We start from the raw sequence: 18,681 nt of genomic DNA, 5'->3' as shown, positions 1-18,681 counted from the left end.
GTAAAGGTGTATGTTTAGAGTGAACAAGAGGCCTGCCCTTGCCGATTTCTGTTGCGCGTTCTGTGCGTCGATGTAGCGTTTCTGTCGTCGTCGTCGTCTCGGCCGCTACCTGGCTGTGGCTGTGCGAAGAACGAGCTGGCAAACGCGTGCGTATGTCTAACCTGCTTTTCAAGTGATTTGTTACGGAGCAATCCGTTAGGTTTCGATGGGCGAAAGAACGAAGAAGCGGCGAGGCGAGAGTCGGAGTCGAGCGACGGGGCACGCGGCACGACGAACGTAGGAGCGGATGGCAAGTATGCGCCAGGGGCACGAGAGGAAGTCGTAAAATCGAAGCGTCAAGATATCGCGAGGACGGAGGAAGAAAAGAAGAAACGGAAAAGAAGGGGCAGGCGAATAGCGCACAGAGTTTGTCAAGAAGCGGAGAAAGGAGGAGATTGTGGCCGGCAGCAGCAGCGGCAATGGCGGTGGTGATGATGAAAAGAACCGACAGGTGAGCTTTGCCGGAGGGAAAAGTGCTTTGACAGCCACTGGCCTGGGACTACTCACGTGTATGCGCGTGCAGCTGCTGCTACTTGTCCTGCTGCTTGTGCTGCAAACGCGGCAGTCGGGCTGGCAAGGCGATCGGAAGGCGCACGCTGATGATGTTCTTTGCTGCTGCAAAGGGGGAGGCAGGGGTATATCGACGGCGAAAGGTGGCAGGCAGACAAAGCTAGGCGGCGGACGCGAGTGAAAAAGGCAAACTAAATCCCCTTTCCTATTTTCAAACCCTTCCTTTCGATCGTAGGGCAGCCCGAATAATATAGAGAAGACTTGCCCTCGAGTTTAGCGCAAAGTGTAATGCGGCCGAAAGAGGCTAGAAGGATACGGAGACGGCTAAGCGCACTTCCCGTGGGTCTGTAGCAGGGAAGCAGGTGGTGGGAAGTTGCAGGTTTCTGCGTCTGTACCAGCCAGACAGGCGAGCGAGCAAGAGGGAGAGAGACAAGGAGAACGAGAGGAAATTGAGAGCGAACCTGAGACAGACGAAGAGCGAAAGTTCTTAAACAGATAGGGGTACAAAAGGCAGCAGGCAACGCCCGCGCTCCATCAGCCCACGATTTAACAACGCAGCCCAGACAGAGGGACAGTATTGGCGTTTTGCTCTCATGGCAGTTTGGAATTGGGAGAGGATTCTTCGAGATCTTTAGAGCTTGCCAAGCCTCGTCGCACCATCCAACCGAATCGTTGAGCCGTTCTAGTGGGGGAGTGTGAGCGGAACGAGCAGGCTTGGAGAAGAGGATAGACTGACCATCATGGGGTTCTCGATGATGGCCGCAACGGCATGTGCAAATTCAGTAGGCAGCCCAAAGCGCGGCTGAAAGCATCTGGTCAGCCACCGACAAAGTCCGCTAAGGGAGATGCTAGTCTCACCGGGAATTCGGCGCCCTTGAGGATCTGCTTCTTGGCTAATGAAAGGAGTAATTCTTAGTGGCATTCAAGCGTCGAGAGTGGTGAAACCTTGCTCACCTTTCTCGGGAAGCCTCTCCATCATGGGCGTCGAAAACTTGTAAAGAAAGCATGTCAATCGTCTCCCCTTTGTGCTGGGCGTTTTAGAAGCGTCTCACCAAGGCCGGCGCCAACGTCATATTGCGAATGCCAAACCAGGCCAGATCCCTTTGGAGCATCGATAAGAATGAGCAACGAATATGGCAACATACAGATGTCACTCACCTGGCGATAGGCAGAGTCATGCCCACGACGCCACCTTTGCTCGCCGAATAGCTGACTTGACCGGTTTGCCCTTCAAACTATGGAAGACGTCACGTAAGCCACAGCTAGAACACATGATCTCGATCCCACTCACAGCTGCTACGCTGGCGGTGTTGATAATGACACCTCGATCAGGCGTATTCTCGTCGGCCTTCGCAATTGGCTTGGATACATCCCTGACGATGCGTGCCGCGGTGAGCCTCGATACGTTAAAGGTGCCAATTAGCTGTCCAATGTCGACGTCAGTAAGGAAAAAGACCACATGGACTGCTGCGTATGCTCACATTGATCTCTACGACTGTGCGGAACGTGTCGAGATCCTAGGATGGATGTTTCTTCAGCTTGATGACCAAGACACTCTCAAGGGTCAAAGAGCAGCTCACAAAAGGCTCCCCGTCTCCGTTGATAATCTGCAGAGGCATTGTAAGCGAAACGGATCGAAAGATAGAAACCTACATGCCCACCTTCCCAGCCATGCCAACACCACCACAGTTGACACATCCTCCCACGACTTTTCCTGACCAGGCTTCGTCGCACTTTTTAATGGCTGCTGAGACGTCCTCTTCGTCGACAATGTCGACGCGAGCGGCGATGGCTCTCTTCTCGCCTCCGCTCTTGCCATTGAGGTCCTTGGCCAGCTCCTCTGCCTGATCCTCGGAAATGTCCCAGATGGCGACATAGCCGCCCTGAGCGTGCAAATGGCGCACTGTTCCTTCGCCAAGGCCGCTCGCTCCGCCGGTGACGTACCAAATATGGTCCTGGATCTTCATCTTGCGTTCGATCGTGATAAGGTGACAAACTTGTCGCCTAGGACTCTCGCGAGCGAGGAGACAAGCCTCTGGGGTCTCGGGATTCGGAAGTGAAGTGCTGCATCTGTGTGAAAGGCCTGATGGTCGACCATCACAGCATCACTGATCGGTGCTCAAAGGCGTTCATCATGAGATTCGCTCTGCGACTGATCACCGATCTTTACGAGATAGGATAAGGCTAGCAGGCAGTACGTCAAGAGGGCCACGTCATGAAGCTAAGGAGTGTCATTCGAGCAGTCGTGGGGTTTGATAATGTCTCCTCCGCACTAACGGCAGTCTGCACATTGCCTATCTGACCGCTCCGCCAGACCCTTTTCCTAACTCCGTGATGCCTTCTGCAGGTGTAGCTCGGAGAACAAGCAAGTCCAAGAACGAGTGCCAAAGCTAAAAACGTGTCGCTGCTTTGGTCGCCGCCAAAATCTGAGTTGCAGATGCAAGTGGTGGAGTCGAAGTAGCGTATTCGAATTAGATTGTTTTCGGCGAGCAGCGAACGTGTGCGCGCACATGCGCGCGATTCGACGTCTCCGCTCAAAAGCACCTGTGCAGCTATTGTAGGACGGTATTGTGAGGTGGCCGGTGCGGGTCACTCGAGCTGGCACTTTCATCTCTTCTCGAACAGATCAAGGTGACAATAATCTCCCGACCCGGGCCCCTGATCCTCCTTTGCGGTAGACGGGAACTTGGCAACTTTGCGGGTCAGGCAAAGCCAAGCAGGCTGACGGTCACTTTTTACCCGCGTGTCTCGGCATCACGCAACGCTGAGAATCACTGTGGACCCCTCACGACAAACACAATTAGGCGACAAGGGCTTCTAATTCTCACTAAACTGGCTCGCAAGCTACACGCATTTCCTTGAACATCTTTTTTCTTCGATTTGTCCCTGCACGGCGCCACAGCAAGCAGAGCCTTGTCGCTCCCCAAATTTACCGGCACATAGCCCCGGCCAGCCAAAGATCTACTCCGATCGAACAAGTTTGAGCGGGAAAAGGGAAGCCAAGTCTTTAAATTTCTGGACCGACGCCGGAAGGGAACACCCAGCGGAAAGGAAGAGGGCAACTCGGGACAAAAGAAATGGGACGATGTTAGGTCCTTACTACTACCTTCTGTCGTTGTCCTTGTGCACTGTCTTTACCTGGTTTCGGAACAGTCTTCGTCCTTCGCTCGCAGCATCAGATACAACGAGGAAGGGAGAGCGGCGTGCACCCCTCAGGGCTGCAGATCAAGATACATATTCAACAAAGAAGCCGGTTATCACCGTGTCACTCGGCGACAGCAACAGCACCATGACCGCCAGCGTTAACAACAACTCCACGATCGTGGGCCTTGGTAACTCAACGACAAATTTGACCGAGACATGGAAACCGCCGCTGAGTACTCGTGGACGCTATATCATCGACGCCAACAATCGCCGGTTCAAATTACGAGGAGGCAATTGGCATGGCGCTTCGGGCACCTACTTGGGCCGAGGCGACATCAATGATGATCAAAACCACCACGTAGGCGAAAAGGCCTACCAGACACCTTTGTGCCTCGATCGGGTCGCCATCGATGACATTGTCGACTCCTTTCTCAGACTGGGAATCAACTCGGTCCGGCTGCCGTTTTCCAACGAAATGATTCACACGACGGCGCAAAACACCATTCCAGACTCCGCTCTGGCAGCCAACCCGCAACTCAAAGGCATGACACCCTTGGAGATCTACGACGCTTGCATCGAGGCGCTAACCAAGAAAGGAATCGCCGTCATTCTCAACAACCACACGGTGAAGAGCATCTGGTGCTGCGGTGTTGACGTTAATGCACGATGGAATGGCATCCAATCAACCGAGACTTGGATCCAAGACTGGCTGTTCATGGCTCGCAGGTATAAGGATAACGCACGAGTCGTTGGTGCAGAGCTGTACAAGTGGGTTACCTCAGCTCCATGTTCCCTTGGAAAAGAAAAGGCTAACAAAGCACCCTCACAGCGAGCCAAGGAGAGACTTTCTCTCTGATCCGGTCTGGGGGAGCGGAGGAAACACCGACTGGTGGCAAGCGTCTTTCGAAGCAGGCACTCGTATTCACCGAGAGGCAAACTCCGACCTTCTCATCATCGTCGAAGGTACATATAAGCATGCAAGCTACATAGAGGTCCCGGACGCTGATCTTCCTCTCGACAGGTATCAACTATGTCGGTATACCCACCCGCTTCACCACCCACTACCGCCCAGAACTTCAGCCGGTGGCCAACCTCTCTCATGCATTTCCATCTCCAGACAAGCTCATCTACTCTTCACACTTCTACGCATACACTGGACCCAATGCCACAGGTGGCAGCGACATTGGAGGAACAGATGACGCCCTCTACCGAGATCTGGAGCCCTCCGTGCTCTCAAACACCCTCGACACGCTGGCCTTCTACGTTGCGACGAGCCTGTCGGATGTGCAGAAGCACTACACGTCGCCCGTCTGGATCAGTGAATTCGGAAGCGGCGGTCGAAGTGATACACTGGCGGCAGATCGAAGCTGGTGGAACCGCTTTTGTGGGCTTCTGAGACAGCACGATACCGACTATGCCTACTGGCCCTTGGTGGGCTGGCAGACTAATGGGCAGGGAGACGGCTATGCACTGAACGAGTGGGATGCAAACGGCCAATTGCTCTCCATCACCGATCCCGGTGACTGGCGCTTGGATGCCTACGCGGCATTGCAAAATGACACGAATCTGGGACAGCAGGGTATGGTTCAAGAAGTACCTCGATGGACGATGCTCTACCCTCGGCTTGGCTCGGCGCAACAAAGCAACGCGCTCGCCCAGTCGGGTGGTGGTGTCAACGGCCTGCAGACGGGCGATCGAAAAGCAAGCTGTCCAGATGGATTGAGGCTGGCTGCCCTGAGCCATCAACAGGATCCCTCTGCGCTCTGCACCGATGCAACTTTCGGTAGAGACCTTTGGAACGGCAGCGTGTCGTCCAGCAAGCTCGAGGTTGTCACAACCGAAGTCCATGTGCAAAGAGGTCAAGATTGGGCCAAGGGCTTTACCAAGTTCCAATGTCCAGAAAGGAGCTTCCTCATCGGCTACTCTTACACGGGCGATGCTTCCGTCTCAGCCATTTGCGCGCCTGTTGTAGACCCAAACCGGACACTGCCCAGTCAGATTCGTACCGTCTGGTTCAACAAAGCGACCAATATTGACCAAAAAAATGATCACGGAAACTTTGCGACACCAGGCCAGACATTTGGTGCATGTAGAGACGACGAGCTGGCCATCGGCTACGCCTTTTCGATACACGACAATGGTGGCTGGCCTTCTGCACTCCTATGTCAAACCAACAATCCAGCTGGCATCGTCGATGGGACTTTGCAAAATTATCAAACGCCCTCAGCTGCCCTTCTCCTTCTCGTAACAACAATCCTCTGGACACTGCTTCAGCGCTTTTAAGACTGCTCCAACTATTCTCAAGCAAATGCTTCCTCTCTACACAACCTGCATCAATGTCACGTATTTTGCAATTGGATTTAGTCATTTCATGAAGTTGATCGGGTTCTACATTCGCGAGCTGCAAAGACATGTCGATGCAAGAGGAGGGAAGAAGAAGGCAAATAGGCGGAAGAAACAAGGGTTGTTTGAGCATGGTTTTAGAAATGGCGAGAAGAAAGAGGCGGGAGAAGAAGAGATAAAGGGCAGCCGTCTGTCGGCGTAAGAGTGGTTTAGAGAAGTTTAAGGGTGGAGACGTCTTGATGACTCGCGCTTTTCCTCCACGACGGCCAAAGTGGCTGCATTTGCAGCCAAGGTCGCTGGCAGATTCACCGTAGATGACATTCTGGTCATCTCCATCGATGCTCTCACGCGCTCAAAGGAACGTCTAGGCGTAGCACTTGCGACCGCTTGAAGTCCTCGTGCACCGGGGACAACGACGACCGTCTTTGACTTGGCGGAGACGGTGTAGGTGAGTTTGTTGGTGACAACGTGGTTGAGCTGGGCCCAAAGCAACGGCGCGATACCGTAGAGAAGACCGGCTGGGATGGCTGCAAAATCGAGCAAGGCCGCGGGCCATCGTCTTTTGCAGTTCTGGTGAGGCCGCTGACCCAGGTAGCGCGGGGGCGTCTGTGTAATCGCTGCCAATGGCGAGTCGCGCGTCATTGACGGGGCCTGGCGGCGGAACTCCTTCAAAATGTTGTCCGAGGCCTGCCACCGTACAGTCGCAGCCACATGATGGTAGCAGTCGTGAATTGCGCACATGGACACGGTTGCCAGAATGCCCAAGCCGCCCAGGAATCTGGCTGCACGGAGAGCGCAAAAGACAATCGTGGGCATCATCCATGTAGGGTGAAGTCCCGGTGGCGTACCGACGGGAAGTTCGGCACCGGCGGCAAACGGCGATTCGAAGATCGATTGGACACAGTCTGATACTGTGCACGCCCTCGCGTAAACGTCGGTGAAGACGATGTGGCCATTTCGAAGAATGGCGGAAGGATAGATGGTGATGAGGAAACCTATGAGGAAAACCTGAGCAATCATGAGGTGTGCCTCGTATAGCCGCGTCATGAGGACAATGATAGGCAAAATGCGCAGCTTGTCGTCTTCGCCTGCCGCGTCGTCGACATCAAGGAGCAGGAGGGCTTCGTCGTCATCCTCGTCGTCGTCCTCATCGTGAACATCTTTAAGATAGTCGTCATGATTGCCGTCTTTGTCGTTGACGTTGACGTCGATGGGAATTGCCACGCTAGGCAAGACTGAACCGTCAAACTGTGTTGTTTTACGAACACGAGTAAGGGTGAACTCGGTCAGGGTATCGTCGCTGCTGTCCGTTGTCGCCGTGACGCTGGGCGATGGCGTGCGACTATTGCCCGGCAGGTCGACGACGTTTTGTTGCAGCTGCTGGTTTTGCTGTCGTAATCTTTCATCAGCGGCGTGGGCAGACGTCTCCAGGGCCATGTAGCCCTGTTTCGGCCTAGACCGTCCGATCTGACCGGTAAGGATACGGTGCCAGCAATAGCCAAAGTCTGTGGGTGGTTGACCGTCAGCGCGCACACGAGGGAGGAGTATCTCACTGTGCAAAAAGGCTCACCGAGGCTTCCCCAAAGGTGGCGGGTGGCCTGCGTCCATCGGGCCAACATGTCTTGGATATAGCTGGAGACGGGGCCCGTTCCAGGGTTGCCGACAACGTTGCACTGCGAAGCGGGAGAGTAGATGGTGATTGCCTTGACCTGGGGCAAAGTGCATCAGCTTCTGTTTCTCCCAAGCGCTACAAGGTTGGTTCTCGCTCACATTTCCCTTGGTTTCGAACATAGCCTTGCAGTAGAAGTGGAGATCTTCTCCGATTGCCTCTGGTCCTGCGTCCCAAAAGTCGCAGAATCGAGCCAGATCGAGGCTGACGGCGTACGCGCTTGTCGGAATCTTGCACCAGCTCGAGGGATAAATTCCACCGATGCCCGCACAGCTCCAAAAGATATCGGTCGCCCTCGTAAAGATGGGAACATCGGCCGAGTTACGGTCAAAGAGTGTAGGTGGGACAAACATCATTCTGCGTCGAACTTCGGGGCGAGCGAGAGAAAAGTGGGCGGCTGACGCGAGGAAAAAATCAGAGGCGAAAGCGGTGTCGGCATCCATGACCGTCACAATTGTTCGACGCTGCGAAGCCACGTCGCGGCGCCTGGCCATGTGACGTGCGGCCCAGTTGACATTAGAGCTCTTGCCAGCACTCTCGCCGATGATGTTGCCGGGATGCAAGGAGTAGGAAAAGTCGGCAAAGCAGCCACGCTTGCAGTAATCGTCGACGAGCGACTGCGCCTTGGAAGGCGCGCCAGCCTCGCGCTCTTCCATCCCAAGGCACACATAGTAGCTATGCGAGGCCATGGGGTGCGAGGCCAGGACATTGAGGCTCTGGGAGTAGGAATATCGTGTCAGGACGGAGCAACTTGGGAGAGTAATCGGCTACTCACCTCCCTCAGGGTGGCCATGTCTTCCTTGTAAGCAGGCAGAATGATGACGTGCTGTACGCCGGCCAAGGCAAGGACGTGATCGCCCTTGCCCATCCGCTCGAGGTCTCGCTTCTGCTCGGCCCACCATTGAGCCCAGTCGCGCTTCGAGTGGGCCAAGGTACCTCGCCAGCACGCAAAGATACCATATGCGGTTCGTGACTGGCACACGACAAAGACGATGTGAACAGCGACGAGACAAAAGGCGAGTAGCTGAGGTGCAAAGATGGGGCCGATCGCACACAGGGTGAGAAGAGCGACATGAGAGAGGAAGGGAAAACGCTGCAGGGCCCAGGCGAGGGCCATGGAAGCGGCAGCCCTCGCTTCCGCGCCCCTTCGCGGGGCGGTGGCCCGGAGCATGTCACGGTAGGACGGTCCCATCTCTCTTCTCTCTTCACGTTTGTTCTTTGGTGTTCGACCTCCCTGTCCCTTTCCCCTATCTGCTACCGTGACCGTGAGAGTGATCGCCGCCTTTGTCCTTTCTTCTCTGAACCGGGACCGTGGCAAGTGAGGAGGGTCGTCCGAGAGGAGAGTCGCACACGGGAAGCTCACAAGTTGATGAGAGTAAGGGAAAGAGAGCAGGTGGCTCTCACTCACTCCTCACCAGCTCACTCTTTGGCACACACTCACATACTTTTTCGTGCTTTCAAAAAAAGAAAGGTGATCATAGAATCGCCAATGCAATTAAGGAGAGCGAACGAAGCGGTCGATTAAGCTACGCTGCATCTGCACCTGCACCTCCTTCTTTTTGTAAGAAAGGGCCCTCTCGCCGACTGCCTGTGTCCCTGTGGACGACTGGCCTGACGCCAGCGATACGTGCGTGTTCGAATCGCGAGATGGAACTCGTAAGAGGCAGTGCACGTTCGTTCGAATCGATGGTCGCCAGCCACGAGGTTCCGTGGCTCGTAGCGCGAGGTTCAGCGATGCCCATCGGGTCCTTAATTTGAAGGCCTCGCCAATGCCCCGTGCTCTCGCTCCGAAATCTCTCGAGCTAAGAGGATAATCTCCTTGTCTCTATCTTTTGGCCCGTTTGCGCTTGTCAAATCCACGCCCCCTGCCCACAGACGCCCCGTTGTCCGACGAGTCCTGTTCCTCGATCTTTCCCATACTCTCTCCAGGATTCCATGTCTTTGATTCTTCCGTCTTCGGGCACGAGCAAAGAGTAGTGCGGTGGGACACGGGCTCTTCACCCCGACTACGGCCGTCGCTACTTTGAGCTCCCGGGCTTGCTTCTTTGCACTGTATTGACCTGCCTATATCTTTCTAGCGAGTGCGTTCCGACGATGGTCCTATTAGTTTTGGTCTCCGCGTCTCGCTCGCACGCTCCTTTGCTGCCTGAGAGAAAAAAGCTTATTCGCAAAGATTACCCTTTTGCGCCGGTATTTTTGAAATTGAAACACAAAGATGGCGTTTGACGTGCCGCTCCTTTCTTTTTTCTTCAATCTAAGCCAACGTGCTCTCAATGGCGAGTGCACGTTTGCTGGCCAGACTCTCGTCGTCGCGGTGCTCCTTTGCTTTTCCCACGAGGAAGGGGGTGGTTACGGATGATTCGAGGCCGAGCAGATTTGACACTTGTGCCGCCGGATGGGGCTCGTGGTTTCCTTCGCCACGCGGCCGCTAATGGACATTCGTCTCCTCGCGTGATCGGGATCTAAAGAGAGATGCAATCCCCGCTGAAGATTGAGTCTCCATGTGTCTTCTCACCTCGGGCGCGAGAGAAGGGTCGCCCCCGTCTTTTGTCGCAACGGAGATGCGAGGTTGGTCACGACGAAGTGAGCCGCACATTCATGCCAGTGGAGTCGCGTTACGACGGTTAGGGAGGCAATCCAACCTCTTCAGCCGAAAAGGCACCTCGCCTGATGCGTACAACCCGACCGTCCGGACTCGCTTCTAAGGTGATTATGACGGGCGCTTCATTGACTCTGCCCAAATTCGTTCCTGCGTCTTGGTCGACTAGGAGGGCTGCGTCCGTCTACGCCTCGAGCGAAGATGGCACAGTGCCAGTTGATGTGTCGCCAAAGGCAAGCGTCGATTCGCCATTGCGCAGACGCTACCCCTTTTGTTTTGACCCACAACGCTCCTCAATCTTGTCTCTTCATCGGCTCCTCTGATCAAGCCGCCAACCTGTCTATTTGCGAATGGCTGGTGGCGGTTAGAGAGTAGAAAGGGAGGAAGGAACAAGGGTAGATCCGTGACCAGATGCGACTGCACGCCTCACGTGCTTTCTCGGGAGCCAGATTCCGAGGTCAAAATTTTATTTTCTTCTTCTGACTGCCGATTGTAGGACAGCTACAAAACGCCCAAGCCGGCCAGCACAATCAGCCAAAAAGATCATCCATGTGCGCCATCTGTCATCAAGAGTCCACATGCGTGTCAGCAGACCTATGAATAGCCGGCGGAAAAAAAAAAAAGGGAAACGCTTCGAGTGACAGGCTCTTGCCATATGTTTCTGTTGCTGACGCGAACAGCTCTGACGAAGGGATGTCACGTTACGGCCGCAAGCCAAGCCACACCGGTTCGACGTTCTCGCATTTAAGCTCGCGTTCCCTTCATGAATCTGCTCTTGCCCAATCTTGCCTCGATTCTCGCATCTTCGAGTGATGCTGCTGAGCAGCACGACCTCAAAAGTACTTATAGCGGCACTTCTCACCGCCCTTGGCTCCTCCATCATTTACCACCACACACCCTCCCTCAGCAAGGCTTTCTTTCGTCGAGGCCTCGCAATGTCGACTAATGCACACGTCGGCGCAAGCACTGGCCGAGCGCCAATCTGGTTTATCGCTCATGGCGGGCCTCCGACAATGTACGATCGCCAGCATCCGGCGTACAAGCACTGGCTCCGCGTCGCCCGTGAGATCAAAGAGTCAAAGCTCAAGGCAATCGTCTTCATCTCTGCCCACTGGCAGCGCGAGGACGGTCCCTCCAAGTCCGTTTCGGTCAATGTCGCAGAGACGATACCGCTCGTGTACGACTTCTACGGGTTTCCTAAGCACTACTACGAGGAAACTTTTGAGACGAGGAACCCCGAGTGGCTCAGCAAGGCGGTCCGCGATCAGCTCTCTTCCAAGGGCTACCACGTGGAGAGCGTCGAGCGCGGGCTCGACCATGGCGTCTGGGTTCCTCTCCTGGCCGCCTTTGGCCCAAAGCTTGACATTCCGCTTATCCAGGTCTCACTCCCACCTTCGACGAGACCGGATCAGGACGGCATCGACGCCTTGCAGCTCGGTGCCGCGCTGCGACCACTCCGGGACCAAGGCTTCGCAATCGTCGGTGGCGGTCAGCCCGTCCACAACCTCCGCGACTTCTTTCGATACAGCCAAATGGGTCCAGGGGTCAAGGCACCATACGCCCAAAGCTTTGCCACGGCCTTGACGCAGGCCCTCGTGCCGCCCTCTTCTCATCCATCCAAGGACGAAGACAACACCACGGACCCCAGACGATGGGATGCAGCAAAGGCCCTCTTTCTGCGGCCCGACTACAGGCAGGCCCACCCCACCAGCGAGCACCTGCTCCCCGCCCTGGTCGCCCTAGGTGCTGCGCACTCTGACGAGGCAGGCACCGAGCAGATCGATCACATCGATGGCGCTCTCGCCTGGAACATGTACCGATACGGATAGAAGCCACATTTTGTACAGTACTACCACTCCATTGAACTTGTTGACTTTTTAAAATTGAATCATGAAACATTGCGATTGGGGTTTGTGGGCTTCTCTTGCTGATTACTTTTGGGTAAGACAGATGTTGCAAATGCTCTAGCTCATCACCGATCCTTCGAAGCTCCGCGCCGGCTTGACCTCCTCCTCCAGCGTCAACCCTGCTCCTGCGGTCCCAGCTTTACTTCGTCTCCGCATCGGGGAAGGAGATTGAGGCGATGTGTTGACCCCTGCTTTGACAGTTTCGTGCGCCTGGTGCACCGGTGCACCCACCTCTTCAACGGCCCCCGCTGATGCCTTCTCTGCTGTGGCTGAAGGTGCAGATAGCCGTTGTGCCCAGTCTTCCTCTCCGCCTGTAGCACTGTCCTTCAGCATAGTCTCCTCGGCCATGCTCCGCAACAACACATCGCCCTGGTCGGCCTCTCGTGACAGTGCTTCTCCGACAACTTCTCGTTCTTCGTCGGTGAATGTTCCCAGTTTGGGCAGAACCCGACTTGCAAAAAAGGCCCGAGCCGCTTGAGCACCGTGCTGATGGTAAATTGCGCCAACGAGCGCTTCGACACAGACGCCTCTGATCTTGAAGAGCCCTGTCTCCTTTGGTCCCTGCTGCCCATCATTGACTGCTGGCGTCCACCGCATTACCTCCTCCAAACGCAGCGATCGCCCGACGTGGTCACCCAGCTTAGAGGTGTGAAGCAGCTCTTCGATCCTGTCGTTCGACAAAGCCACCCGTCCACCCCCGTGTGTGGCTATGAATAAGCTAAGAAAGAACTTCAAAGCTCGTCTCCCTGTGAGGATAGCCGTTACACATTCAGCACCTTTGCCCACACAACATGCCACCAGTGAGACTCACCCATGAAACCTAATCGTCTGCTGTGTCCTGCGCTGACACCATGGTCCCAGCTCTCGTGCGTGACGAGCTGCAGTGCAACATCGTTTGGAAATGGCAAGCCAGGAAAGGCGGACCGAAGCCAGCTCTGCACCGAATCGACGTCTTGGGCCGCTTTGGGTGTCAAGCGAGCATTGAATGCGGGTGTTGCTTCCTCCACGGCCTCCTCCTGTCCTCTTCTGTCGCTCTTCTTTGTGGGTCGGGTACGGACTGGGCCGGTATGAAGCATTCGCCCTGGAGCAAGTCTCGAGTGCGAAGATGATGATGAGGGGGCCGCCGAATAAGAAGACGCATGCGAAGAAGATGTGGACGCCGCTGCAGAAGCCAGATATCTCGGCGCTTGCTGCCTCGAGCCACTCGTCGCCGCCGCTCGGAGCAGCGACTGTGCTGCCGAAGTGGACCGTGGCCCAATCATTCTTCTTCTCGCGTTTGTCTCCGGTTTCCTTGCCCTGAATCGACGAAGAAACGCGGACGAGGCTGACGGAAGAAATAGAGGGTCGTCTGAGGCAGACCTTTTTTTGACGCAGAGGCAGAAATACACGTGATCTTTTCAATGCTCTCCCACGTGAGACTTCTTCGACTTCAAATTTGCCCTCACATTCCCACTGTCGCCGTATCAAAGGGCTTGAACGACGACGAACAACGACAAGCAACGATGGCACCTTCTATCGACGAGCCGTGAGTCTACCTCGTGGAACTGATGACGTCTCTTTCTGTACGCTGACACGTCCTCTCACAGACCCAAGCCGATGAACTGGGCTGATGATGTCGACGATGACATCTCTCCCGACGCGCCCAAGATCGAGGAGCGCGACGAGGGAAACGGCGTAAAGGTCATCATCGAATACCGGACAAACCCTGAGGGAAAGAAGGTCAAGGTGTGTGCATCCCCAGGGTGTTTTGATCTTGAAAGGCGGCTACAACGCAGAAATTTGCTACAGATTACGCGCAGGATCCGCCGCACTCTTGTCACGCAAAAAGTCAACGCCGTGGAAGCAGAGAGGAAGCAATGGGCCAAATTTGGTGGCGAAAAGGGCCGCGCCGCCGGTCCTCATAAGAGCACGACGACGGTGGGCGAGAGCGTGCTTCTCAAGATGAGCGCGGGAAGCGAGAAGGTGGGTGGCGCGAGAGTCATTGAGGAGCAGCTGAGCATTTGTCTGACGCGATGTCTCTTGACAGACCGAGCCAGAGCCCGACGCAATGGACCAGATGCGACAGCAGCTTGCCAAGAAGAAGATTACGTGCCGTCTTTGCAAGGGCGAGCACTTTACTTCCAAATGTCCGTACCGCGACACGCTCGAGGCGATCCCCGGCGCTGCAGACACGCCCGAAGGCGATGGCTCGCTCACGCCTGCTGCTGCGGACCCGACCAATCCGGCGGTGGCTGCCTCCTCGGCGGGACCTGGTGGCAAGTACATTCCTCCTTCGATGCGTGCAGGCGCCAATCGGACCGGCGAGAGGATGGGCGGACCTGGTGCAGGGATGTCGCGCGAGGATATGCCGACGTTGCGTGTCACGAACCTGGGCCAAGACGCCGAAGAGGACGACTTGCGGATGATGTTCAGCCGCTTCGGCCACGTCACCCGAGTGTACATTGGCAGGGACAGGGAGACGGGCGAGGGCAAAGGCTACGCCTTTGTCAGCTTCTCCGACCGCGAGTCGGCCGACACGGCTCGGCAAAAGATCGATGGCAGAGGGTACAACAACCTCATCATGTCGGTCAACTGGTCTCAACCGAGGGCCGAGCGGCCTTGATTTGTTAAGGCCTTTGTTTCATCTACCATCCTCAAAAGTCTCTTCAGGTAGTGCTTCTACCGTGATGATAATGCATCTCTTTTCCATCTTCTTGCGTTTCCAGTCTGTGAGGTACAGGACATTTGTGCTCTCTGTTGATTTCATTGTTGCCTCCTTCGAGCCATTCATAGACTTCGATCATGTGGTGCGAGACACAATAATGTTGAGCGCGAAACTTGGGACATTGTTCAGACCACACCTTTGAGCTTTGACAGATTCTCCCAGACGCGAGCAGGTCTGTCTTGTGCGCAAGAGCAAGTCAGAATGCCGTCGGCGACCATGGATACCACTCAGTCGTATGGACACAACAATCGGTGACCCACCCAGACCAAAATAAACCTCTTACCACAATGGAGTCTATCTTCGTCTTTTAATCTTTCATTTGTAAAGTCATTGAGAGACGACTAGAATGGGCTTCTTTCCTTGAAGGGCCTTAGTAGTTGTACGGTACTGAGTGACAAGTGAGAAATGAAAGCGCCATATTTTCGCACTGCCGACTTCTTCGTTGCCAGACCCTAGACCACATGGACGTCACCGATTACGTCTTGTCGGAGGGGATTCAGCAATTCGGAGCAGGTCGACGTTACCGCACAGCGAAGGATCTAGAGCGCACGTTTCTGCGACCGCGCAAGCGCTCACCTAGTGTGAATCTAGCAGAGTTAAGCCACCGGCCCTGCCGTGCTCGGTCGAGACGCCGTAGATAGAGCACGCAGCCTGATGAGGCGGTGACGAAACGTCGTTGAAAAATGGGCTCTTAATCGGGGTCACGTCAGACCGGCCAGGCAAATGAATGGACAGGCAAGGGAGGAAAGCGAAAAGGGCCCAGCCAGGTCCGTGCAAAGCGCGCAAAACGACGCGTGATTGCATCATACGGGAAAATGGCACCCCCAACTCCACCACAGGCCCAGCTAGTCTGCACCGTTCCTTTGCTGGCGAGAAAAGCATATATAGGAGCCAGCCGCTCACAATCCCATTCATTCCCTCCAACAACCAGACAATCTTTTAGTCTTCAACTTCCACAAAACACAACAGCAAAAGCCAAAATACACAATGTCGGGCCAGAACGAACCCTCGCAGATTAACGGCAACCTCAAGAGCGTCCAGGGACAGGTCGTGGAGCAGATTGGCAACCTGACCGGCTCGACGGAGTGGCAGCAGAGCGGCAAGCAGACGCACGCCGAGGGCGAGGCCGAGCAGAAGGCCGCTCAGGCCAAGGCCTACGCCGAGGGCGCTGCCGACCGCGTGGGCGGCTACAAGGACTCGGTCGTCGGTGCCGTCACGGGCGACAAGGCTCAGCAGAGTGAGTTGCAACGTGACAAAGGTGGCAAAGTGGATCAAGCTTACCCATCTTACCTACAGCCGCTGGCAACGTCCGAAACGAAGCTGGCAAGGCACAGCAGAAGGCCAACGAGCCCCAGTAAATTCGTTCCCCAACTCTATATCCACCGTCCTCATCACCGACTGGTTTACCCCAGACCTCCCCTCTCCTTTATTCTTGTACCATGTTGACGACAAATTCAACGACAATGTGATATCTGATTTCTAAGTCTTGAACAGAGAGAAAGATTGACTAAGAGTAACACTTGTTCCACTCGGTGTCGGTTTCGACGAAGGCCAAATTGGCGACAAAGTCATCGAGCGGACAGAGATTGCCCTTGCGTGCGAGGGGATGGCCCGTGCTGTTGGCAGCGGCAGGGCACCAGCTGTCGTCGGGCGGGAGCACCTGTCCGTTTGCGCGGATTCGCACATATTTGGCCGTTCCACAGCCCAGACGCTCAAAGACGAGCTTGCCCTGCAGGGGAGCAATGTGGGAAAAGACCCAGGCGTGAGGCTGAGTCGCTGCGTCTGCGCCTGTTCCGAGTGTAGGACCATTGAAGAGGCCGGCAGCGGCAGCGATCGGTCCGATGTTGTTGTCGTGAGACCCGTCAAAGAAGACGCGGTAGCCCTTGACGGGGAAGGTGGCGTTGCTGCCGTCCAGCGTCGAGTTGAGACTCGTCGGCGCATCTTGGAGGTGAGGTGGAGGAGCCTGCTCTGTGAGCCTCGAGATGAGCTCCCTCAAGAAACCCTGGCCGAGGGCCTTGTAGTACTTCTCATCGCCGTAACCTGCGCCGTAGTATTTGCCGACGTCGTATACATAGCCGATCTTCTCCCATTCTGCAGCCTGAAAGACGCCACAAAAGGCGCTCTGGTTCAGCTGGAGCTTGCCGCCAGAGACGACGGCAGCCCTAGCCAGGGTGTCGAAGCTGCACAAGTTGGACAGATTGATGAGGTCTGTGGCCGTCAGATTGATCTGTGCGGTCCCGAAGCGCTGGGCGAGTCGCACACCAACAGTGGGGACCAGGGCTGCCTTTGCGTAGGTCTGCTGGTGCCCCGATTCGCCCTCGGCGCTGGTCCTTGCCTCGTCGCCGGGGCACGTCGAGACGTCGAGGGTGTTGTTGATGCCATCGCGCTCCGAGAAGACCACGTTGGGGTCAGGCAGGCTCGTGGAGGCTGCCCTCACGTCGTCCGATGTCCTCAAGTCACCCGCGGGAAATGCGCCGCCGGTGTAGCCGAGCCGCCAGTACTTTGCCGTGAGAATAACACGGTCGTCGAGGTCGGCCGCATCGCCCGTCGTGCGCACAAACGGCGCGCTTCCCCCCAGCGTAGGGTATCGTGCCGCCGTCGATCGGCCGCTGTACCACGCCTGGAGCGCGCCGTAGGGCACCAGCGAGTCCGTCTGCGTGAGCAGCGTGGCGTTGAGCAGGAATTGGAGCTCGGGTGCAAGGCTGGTACCGGCTTGCTGGGCAGCCGCCTTGACCTTGGTCAGCGTCGTGTTGGCCGCCTTGAGAGCATTCGAAGTGAAGTGGCGCGCACCGTGGCGCTCAAGCGAGGTGACCTGCTCCACCAAGCAGCCGGGAGGTGGGAAGGCCGCGAGCTGGCCAGCGGTCGTGTTGTCAACGGTGTAACGAGGCGCGTACTGGCCAAGACGGTGGAAGATGTTTGGGTCCAGACCACGGTTTAGAACCTCGTTGCCGTCGTCGAGAACGGGCAGGCCAGGAAAGACTGCCGCGGTCGTCGAGGACAAGAGCGTAAGGCCTAGGGCAATGAGCGACGGGACGTGCATCTTAGCTTCTTCCTTCAAGGTATGTGTAAGGTAGAAGAAAAAGGTGAAGGTGAAGGCGAAGGCGAGGAGGGTGGCGAGTGCGACTGTCCATCGCCTCTCTCGCCTCTTCCTCCTCCTCCTCCTCCTCCTCCCACTGCATCCTTTCTTCTCTTGCATCTGCTGACGAAGAAGCAAATTGCTGGGCCTTACATGGCACAAGGAACCTGAAAAAGAAGCTTATTCTTTGTCTCCGACTCTTAGACACGTTCGCTCCTGTGCGTCGGGGCTTCTCCTTTTTCCGTCAGACTTCTTCCGTGTGGAGAGCTTTCAAGAAGAGACAGGACCTTGTTCCGTAGTGTGTGGCTTGTGCAGGCCAAATGATGCTCGATATCAACGTGGTGAGAGGACATGAACGCGGCTCGAAGTTAGCAGTCACGGCAACAGCAGCGAACGTCCGCTTTTGAAAAGACATTTGAACACGGGATGGGCCCGGTTTTGGAACTCCTGCAACGTGCGAGATGCTTGCTGGGTTGGCAGCGAAGAAGGTCGCTATGGTCTTGGTGAGGTCATTCTAACGGCGGTCTCCGCTTCGCTATTTCAGAGAGAGCATTCGCTACACCTCAATGAATCCACCATAGGTCAAGTCAAGAAGAACAAGTCTCTAGAGCGAAGATTGCTTCTTCTTTGGTCTCGAAAAGCATTGCAAAAGGAGTCAAGTAGTGCTGGAGAATTTCACAGAAAGGGGGC

At 55.7% G+C, this 18,681-nt stretch overlaps 8 protein-coding genes across 8 annotated transcripts; 4 read left to right on the top strand and 4 right to left on the bottom strand.

The window, feature by feature from the left end:
• Positions 1–1,160: 1,160 nt before the first annotated feature.
• FA10DRAFT_265422 (NAD(P)-binding protein) lies at positions 1,161–2,633 on the bottom strand. Its single transcript, XM_025521053.1, has 10 exons — positions 2,211–2,633; positions 2,130–2,156; positions 2,031–2,066; positions 1,841–1,972; positions 1,708–1,784; positions 1,602–1,650; positions 1,504–1,540; positions 1,408–1,442; positions 1,286–1,351; positions 1,161–1,231 (listed from the first exon to the last, which is right to left on the bottom strand). The coding sequence occupies exons 1-10, from the start codon at positions 2,514–2,516 to the stop codon at positions 1,181–1,183; spliced, it is 816 nt and encodes a 271-aa protein (XP_025378769.1). The 5' UTR covers positions 2,517–2,633; the 3' UTR covers positions 1,161–1,180.
• A 1,205-nt stretch (positions 2,634–3,838) lies between these two features.
• On the top strand, positions 3,839–5,976 carry FA10DRAFT_284502 (glycoside hydrolase; the record flags this gene model as incomplete). The annotated part of the gene is made up of 3 exons (XM_025523926.1): positions 3,839–4,461; positions 4,523–4,656; positions 4,715–5,976. The coding sequence occupies 3 exons, from the start codon at positions 3,839–3,841 to the stop codon at positions 5,974–5,976; spliced, it is 2,019 nt and encodes a 672-aa protein (XP_025378768.1).
• Positions 5,977–6,115: 139 nt separating this feature from the next.
• Positions 6,116–9,213, bottom strand: FA10DRAFT_70134 (hypothetical protein). Its single transcript, XM_025525648.1, has 4 exons — positions 8,481–9,213; positions 7,807–8,421; positions 7,607–7,745; positions 6,116–7,541 (listed from the first exon to the last, which is right to left on the bottom strand). The coding sequence occupies exons 1-4, from the start codon at positions 8,895–8,897 to the stop codon at positions 6,256–6,258; spliced, it is 2,457 nt and encodes an 818-aa protein (XP_025378767.1). The 5' UTR covers positions 8,898–9,213; the 3' UTR covers positions 6,116–6,255.
• Positions 9,214–11,239: 2,026 nt separating this feature from the next.
• On the top strand, positions 11,240–12,133 carry FA10DRAFT_258930 (Extradiol aromatic ring-opening dioxygenase; the record flags this gene model as incomplete). The annotated part of the gene is made up of 1 exon (XM_025519937.1): positions 11,240–12,133. The coding sequence occupies one exon, from the start codon at positions 11,240–11,242 to the stop codon at positions 12,131–12,133; it is 894 nt and encodes a 297-aa protein (XP_025378766.1).
• A 40-nt stretch (positions 12,134–12,173) lies between these two features.
• FA10DRAFT_265418 (hypothetical protein) lies at positions 12,174–13,537 on the bottom strand. Its single transcript, XM_025521052.1, has 2 exons — positions 13,023–13,537; positions 12,174–12,957 (listed from the first exon to the last, which is right to left on the bottom strand). The coding sequence occupies exons 1-2, from the start codon at positions 13,471–13,473 to the stop codon at positions 12,269–12,271; spliced, it is 1,140 nt and encodes a 379-aa protein (XP_025378765.1). The 5' UTR covers positions 13,474–13,537; the 3' UTR covers positions 12,174–12,268.
• A 145-nt stretch (positions 13,538–13,682) lies between these two features.
• Positions 13,683–15,009, top strand: FA10DRAFT_249801 (eIF-3 RNA-binding subunit). The gene is made up of 4 exons (XM_025519545.1): positions 13,683–13,736; positions 13,798–13,936; positions 14,000–14,173; positions 14,238–15,009. The coding sequence occupies exons 1-4, from the start codon at positions 13,714–13,716 to the stop codon at positions 14,811–14,813; spliced, it is 912 nt and encodes a 303-aa protein (XP_025378764.1). The 5' UTR covers positions 13,683–13,713; the 3' UTR covers positions 14,814–15,009.
• Positions 15,010–15,627: 618 nt separating this feature from the next.
• On the top strand, positions 15,628–16,384 carry FA10DRAFT_300166 (mismatched base pair and cruciform DNA recognition protein). Its single transcript, XM_025524804.1, has 2 exons — positions 15,628–16,152; positions 16,212–16,384. The coding sequence occupies exons 1-2, from the start codon at positions 15,903–15,905 to the stop codon at positions 16,271–16,273; spliced, it is 312 nt and encodes a 103-aa protein (XP_025378763.1). The 5' UTR covers positions 15,628–15,902; the 3' UTR covers positions 16,274–16,384.
• Positions 16,385–16,387: 3 nt separating this feature from the next.
• On the bottom strand, positions 16,388–18,145 carry FA10DRAFT_265415 (phosphoglycerate mutase-like protein). The gene has a single exon (XM_025521051.1). It carries the CDS (start codon positions 18,109–18,111, stop codon positions 16,423–16,425), a length of 1,689 nt encoding a protein of 562 aa, XP_025378762.1. The 5' UTR covers positions 18,112–18,145; the 3' UTR covers positions 16,388–16,422.
• Positions 18,146–18,681: the final 536 nt, after the last annotated feature.

Source organism: Acaromyces ingoldii (genome assembly GCF_003144295.1).
Source record: "Acaromyces ingoldii strain MCA 4198 unplaced genomic scaffold FA10scaffold_2, whole genome shotgun sequence".
Lineage (NCBI taxonomy): Eukaryota > Fungi > Basidiomycota > Exobasidiomycetes > Exobasidiales > Cryptobasidiaceae > Acaromyces > Acaromyces ingoldii.
Note: the sequence above shows the minus strand (reverse complement) of the source record. Positions and strands in the feature narration are given on the sequence as shown.